Genomic DNA, 6,561 nt, shown 5'->3' with positions numbered 1-6,561 from the left:
TACAAGATGGATGTAGCGCTTTCTGGGCAGATTATGGAGCAGCTTTTTAACAATCTTTGGTTCATCAATAATTTCTCCTAAAGTCGTTGATTTTGATGATAATTCTGAGATTTTACCAACGAAATGATCAATGGTATCAGTTTTTTTCATCTTCAACCTATCAAAATTGGACACCAAATTTTGTAACCGGGCTTCGCGCACAAAATCAGCACTAACATATATTAAATTTTGATCGCATCCCAAACAGTTTTGGAAGTTGTAAGATGACCGATTTGCAAAATCAAAAATTCGGGAATAAATTGAAAAAGAAGTGCTCTCGCCATATTGTTCTTTTCGTCATCTTTATCACCTGATTCAATAGATTCCCATACCTTGTGAACTTTGAACAAAAGCTGCATGCGGATGGACCAAACAGTATAGTTGGTGTTAGTAAGCATCATACATTGTATGGAGGAGGAGCCGCTTTCTTTTGGCCTAGGTTGTACAACTACTAACCCAACCATGATTTTGGAAACGTGGATCATGAAACAATGAAACTTTTTGAACAAGATATTTATGAAATATAAAAGACTCTTTCTTTTATTTATTGGGAAAAATTCCTCAAAAACTAAAGCTCTCACAACCTCTTAATCTCTCACATGATATCACGACCTGACTTCTCTATTTATATTAAACCAAAACCTATCCTAATTCAAATAGGACATATACAACTTCTAATCCTAATCCATAACTCGGTAGGATTACTAAAACTTTCACTACAAGTTATCTTCTTCTTCAAGCTTTACTCAACATATACATCGTGTTCTATGTTGATTTCCATAAGGAAGGGTAGAATATACGAGTGTATATTTTGTTTATATTGTATTATTGGTCCAACAAATTTAAATTTATAAGTGTAACTGATAGGCCCAACCAAATTAAGAAATAAACATCTCCATTGTTTATATGAATGAAACTAATTGAAACAAAGCGGGTTACTATTAAATAATTTTGACCCGACTGAAACCAATAAAAGTAAAAACTAACCTTAATGAATGTTGTTAGATAGAGGTTGAGGTATTGGATTTTTTGGAAAAAGTGTAAGAAATGATTTTTGGTCAAATTGTACTCCAAAAATGTTAAGATAGATAAGAAGTTTTACAAATTTCTATACAAAATTTTGATGTTATTTAATAGGGAGAATTACTTAGATAGACCACAATTGTATGTTTATTCCTTAAACAGCCAATTTTTTTTTATTCCTTAGATGTTTAGTGGGATGGGTGTAATTACAATAAACACCATTTGTCTGTTTTCACTTAAAATTGCCACGTCTGATCCGAAAATACCACGTCATACCCGAAATTGCCACATCATCATCGACAATTATTCTTTCATTAATTATCAAAAAGGAAACTGAACAGTTTATTTCTCGTCACTGTTTACAATTGAAAAAAAAAAATAATTTCTCTCTCGCGTTCGAAAGAGAACTTCCTCGCCGCCGACGAACATAGTATTCGCCGACGAACACAGTCCTCGCCGCCGACGAACCATTATGCTCTCTCTCTTTTGCTCTAAACGTACTCGCCTTCAGTCGCTGTGAAGAGAAGAAGTCACCGTGAGTGAGTCGTCGTTTTCGTTGCTACATTGGAGACCTTTCGTATTCCGGTAAGTGTCGAACTGTATTTAGAGTTATTCTGACTATAATCGTGTTTGTTTTTGCTTATTATGGCTGATTGTCGCCGTCGTTTGCTCTATTCATTCAACGGCTGAGTTACAATATTCTTGACGGCTGATTTGTCAGACCTATAGATTCGACGACTGAGTTACTTATCATGTTATGGCTGAGTTACTTATCATGTTATGGTTGAGTTGTCTTAGTTTGTTATTGATGCGGCTGAGTTATAATATTTGTTATGGCTCATTTATTAACTTGTTTTATGTTGTGGGTGAGTTATAGTTTATGTGATGGCTGAGTTATAGTTAATGTTGTGGCTGAGTTATAGTTTATGTTGTGGCTGAGTTATAGTTTATGTTGTGGCTGAGTTATTGTGTACTTTATGGCTGAGTTATAGTTTAGTTGCTGCTGAGTTTGTTGTATGTTGCGGCTGAGTTATGATGTGTTTATACTTATTTCAGATGGCTGCAGAACAAGCAATGCGTTACCCACCGAGACTTTACGAAGAAGGGATGTCTAGCCTCAAGAATAAAAGCATGTGTACCTATTTTAGGATGGCAGATTTCCCTGGGGTTAGGGAATCAATTGGACAAGACGCGTGGGTTGAGATCAAGCAATTACCTCTTGGAATAGTTGCTAAACTAGTTGAAAGCAAATTCGTTTGGTCTGCTAAGACTGTACACTATCTATTGTGTAGACAGTTGAAAATTAAACACAAAGAGCTTTGGTGTTTAGTTGGTGGCCAGCCTATAAGGTTTGGTTTGAATCAATTCGCTCACCTCACGGAGTTAAACATAGATCCAACTCCATCAGAGAAGTTTGAACCTTCAGTTGACTTCAAACAGTTCTTAACAGAAGAACTGAAAGTTCCTGGTGGGGAAGGTCCAACATATGATGAGCTACTTAAAGGATTATTAGTGTGCCGGTCATGGTCTATTGAGAAGCGCAAGTGGTTGGGGCTATTGATTTTTCTAGCCATTGGACTCTACTGCGTGCATCATACCATTTGAAGCTGCAAAAATAGTTTCTGATGATAAAGCCGTGAAGGCTTATCCATGGGGTCGGGTCGCATTTGAGACTATGGTTGATAATGTCAAGTGCTTGAATCCTAGAGGTAGTTCGTACACCCTTGGTGGGCCGGTTTACGTGTTACAAGCTTGGGCATATGATTCTATCAAATGCTTAGGAGAGCACATTTGGGAATTTAGTCGAGAATGAAGAGATCCCGTTGTTTCGATGGCCTGGAACCCGTACACGTTCAGCATTAGATGTGGCAATTGCTGAAGATATCAAAAAGTATAGTGAGGTAACTTATATTTTAGTGATCTCTGTTTTATGTTATGACTGAGTTACGATTTAGTTATCGCTGAGGTATATATTAGTAATGGCTGAGTTATAGTTTAGTTACGGCTGAGTTATAATTAAGTTATGGCTGAGTTATTTTTATTTATGGCTGAGTTATAAATTAGTTATGGCTGAGTTATAGTTTAGTAATGGCTGAGTTATAGTTTAGTTATGTATTTGTTTTGTCTTTATGAGTTATACTTATTGATGTTTGTCTTCTAATGTAGCTGCGTGTGAGTACAATGGTGATGAAGGGTGATGTAAGTGAGCTTTTTCATACGTGGCCAAATCAGACAGAAGAAGACCCAGAACTTGTCAACTTGGTCAATGACATACATGAGGAAAAGCTTGTTAAAGGTTTTTGGGATGTGAAAGTGAATGAGGACAAGAAGAAAGCTGGAAAAATTAGAGCAGCGGTTCAGTCTGAATCTCCCGCTAAGAAGCAGAAAGTTGAAAAGGGTGGTGATTCTGGTGCAGAAGATGCACAGAAGAAGAAGAAGAAGAAGAAGAAGATAAATGAGGAGGTAAAGCCTCATGAACAGAAGAATAAGAAGAAGAAGAGTGAGGAGGTAAAGGTAAGTTATATGTTATATAGTCATATATATTTGTGTATGTTTTGATTATCAATTTTTGTGTATGTTTTGCAGGCTGATAGTGAAGAGGACGATGCTGGTGGAAAGGCGTCACTTAAATTACTCGTGGGTATGGTTTCTGAAATGAAATCAAGTATTGAGACCATGAAATCAAAGGTTGAGACCTTTGATGATAAGTTCACACATGTTGATGAAGAATTCATAAAGATGAAAGGCCTAATTTCCTTCGTTGCCAGAGGTGGAGGCCTAGCTGGTCTCATGAGTGGAGGCAAAAACATTCAGAATGACGACACATTACCACTCAAGAGCTTCTCCAATATCAGAATCAGGGATGCTTTTGGGAAAAAAAAGAACAGACACATGAAATTCAGAAGAAACCGTCAAGCCAAGACTACTCTGTTAATAGTCCCCCGGTAAGCTGAGTTCTCTTAATTTTATGTAATGGCTAAGTTATCCGATGTTTTTACTTAGTTGTTTATGTTATGGCTGAGTTATCAAATACATTACGGCTGAGTTGTTGAATGTTATGGCTGAGTTATATCTCTGTTTTGGCTGAGTTGTTTTATGTTATGGCTGAGTTATAGCTCTGTTATGGCTGAGTTGTTTTGTGTTATGGCTGAGTTATACCTTTGTTATGGCTGAGTTGTTTTGTGTTATGGCTGAGTTGTTTTGTGTTATGAAGTTACAGGAGAAGAAAATTCAGGAAGAAGAAGAAGAAGAAGAAGCAGTTCTGGACAATGACATTAATCGGTGCATCAAGAATCTAAATAAAGATTTCGATGAGGCCACTAATGAGCAAGATGGTCTTCTTGATTTCATTGAGAAATCTCCCTCTCCTGCTAATAAGAAAACGCGGCCTTTGGCCAAATTTAGAAGCACAGCAGAGGAAAGAGGCCGAGGCTCAAAAGAAGAAAGAGGAGGCACTGAAAAAGAAAGAAGATGCACTGAAGAGAAGAGAAGCAGATGCCCAAAAGAAAAAAGAAGTAGAGGAAAAGAAGAAGGCAGAAGCTGAAGCAAGAAGGAAAGGGAATGAGGAAAAAGGCCAGCCAAAGAAGAGAGGTAGAAAGCCTAGAGGTGTTCAACAGTTGAAGAACTGGTGGAAGAACTTGCTGAAGATGTTGGTAAGATTCCTGTTGTGAAATTCAAATTCCCACATGAAAAGAGTCACGGTAAGAAAGTTGTGGTTGAGGCTGAGGACAACAAAGGGGACAACAAAGCTTGTGACAGTGATCTAGAGGATATCACTGACAATAATCTTTTCGAGAACTTCAACGTCTTACCTGAATCTGATGTTGATGAGGAAGAAAGGATTAGGAATGAAAGGATTAAAGAATTAAGGACAGCAAATGTGAAGTTTGCTAAAGATGGGAGTGCATTGGAGCCACAACCAAAAACTCATGTTTTTCCTTTTATTGGAGAGAACGGGCTTACATGCATGAGGAAGAACTGTGTACCTTCTGTTGCAATATTTGATCCTTTCGCCCCTGTTGATCAGGCCAGATTGGAGAGATTATTGGATCACTTAAGTCCATACAAGTAAGTCCTTCGTACCTATGATCCTCTTGATTACTGCTTCTTTACCCCCTTTTTGTGTATATTAAAGTGTGTTGTTTGTTAGGGCTACCCCATATGGCAAGTCAGCCCCTGAAATTGAATTGTTCAAGAGACTCATCACTGAAAGAAAGGATTGGCCAGCTACGGACAATAAGTATGGCTGGCTGTGGGACGATGTAAGTTTTACACTTTTTTGTTGTGACTGAGTTATCATTCAGCTTGATGGCTGAGTTATGGCTGAGTTATGGCTGAGTTATATATTAGTTATGGCTGAGTTATATATTAGTTATGGCTGAGTTATATATTATTTATGGCTGAGTTATATTTATCATACCTTATGGTTTTTTTACAGCATGTGGGTGCGTTTATGAGACTCCTCAGGAAACGGTTCCTTGAAGACCCCTGCCCATTCCACACCAAACGTATTGCGTTTTTAGACCCGTGGTTTACTGCTTTACTCGTTCATGAGTATAATAAAGCATTCAAGGAAAGACCACAAAGGTTTAAATTCGATGGTGGATCTTATGAGCGGGTTATTAACGGAAAAATGCCTGTAGATCAGCCCACTGGTCTGAAGTGGATAAAAGATGTGGACAAACTGTATCTTGTTATACAAGTCGGAGGTGATCACTGGATTAAGCTAGAAGCTGACCTGACAAGGAGCCATATCGATGTCTATGACAGCATTGTGGGTCAGGTAACACCTGAAAGTGAAGAAAATATCATGAAGTGTGTTAAGCCGTTTGCGCAGATGCTTCCAGCAATGCTAAACGCATTAGTCCCTGCTGAAATCCGTCCACAAAGTAAGGCGATGTTTTCCTTCAGAAGGAAAATTATATCCAAGGTCCCTCAAAACCTAAATCTCGGGGACTGTGGCGTGTACTCTCTCAAATTTGTGGAATGCCTAGCACTTGGTGTTAGTTTCGATGGCCTCTGTGATGAAAATATCCAAGGTATACGGCTGAAGATGGCAGCAGACATTTTCGATAAGGCAGCGGATTACCTCAACCAGTTTCAGTAATATTATGTTGTAGTAGACTTATTATGATAATATGTAAATTATTGGAATCATGGCTCATTTGTGGTTCTGTACTGACTGTGACTGTGTTATAGAAATGGGTTATGGCTAAGTTATGGTTTTTTATGGCTGAGTTCCGAGAGACAAATTAAACTCAACAATAAACAAGCATTTTAAATTCAACAATAAACTTAACATTATGGTATTAGAATATATTAAAAAGTATCTTTAATGTAAAAGATAAAATTCACCCGAATATAAAAAATAGAATTGTATTAAATTAGAGTATTACAAGATAGAATAGACAAGCATTACTAGGATTTATCTCTTTGTTGGATACATAAGTCTTAAAAGGTATAAACAATAGCTAATTTGATTATATTCATTTTTACAGT

At 37.4% G+C, this 6,561-nt stretch overlaps 1 protein-coding gene across 1 annotated transcript; it reads left to right on the top strand.

The window, feature by feature from the left end:
* Positions 1–2,118: 2,118 nt before the first annotated feature.
* Positions 2,119–6,169, top strand: LOC111832397. The gene is made up of 8 exons (XM_023788704.1): positions 2,119–2,574; positions 2,633–2,771; positions 2,866–2,963; positions 3,229–3,576; positions 3,649–3,862; positions 4,710–5,130; positions 5,213–5,324; positions 5,501–6,169. Exons 1-8 carry the CDS (start codon positions 2,119–2,121, stop codon positions 6,167–6,169), a joined length of 2,457 nt encoding a protein of 818 aa, XP_023644472.1.
* The last annotated feature ends 392 nt before the right edge of the window (positions 6,170–6,561 follow it).

This window comes from Capsella rubella, unplaced genomic scaffold, assembly GCF_000375325.1.
Source record: "Capsella rubella cultivar Monte Gargano unplaced genomic scaffold, Caprub1_0 scaffold_1, whole genome shotgun sequence".
Taxonomy (NCBI): domain Eukaryota; kingdom Viridiplantae; phylum Streptophyta; class Magnoliopsida; order Brassicales; family Brassicaceae; genus Capsella; species Capsella rubella.
This window is presented reverse-complemented; position numbering and strand designations above follow the sequence as displayed.

What these genes read in the sequence shown, in the direction of transcription:
- LOC111832397 (XM_023788704.1), top strand. Translation starts at nt 2,119, where the DNA reads ATGGCTGCAGAACAAGCAATGCGTTACCCACCGAGACTTTACGAAGAA. An exon ending in CAAGTGCTTGAATCCTAGAG is followed by an intron (nt 2,772 to 2,865) that starts GTAGTTCGTACA and finishes TTGGGAATTTAG; the next exon opens with TCGAGAATGAAGAGATCCCG. An exon ending in AGCTGGTCTCATGAGTGGAG is followed by an intron (nt 3,863 to 4,709) that starts GCAAAAACATTC and finishes AACTTGCTGAAG; the next exon opens with ATGTTGGTAAGATTCCTGTT.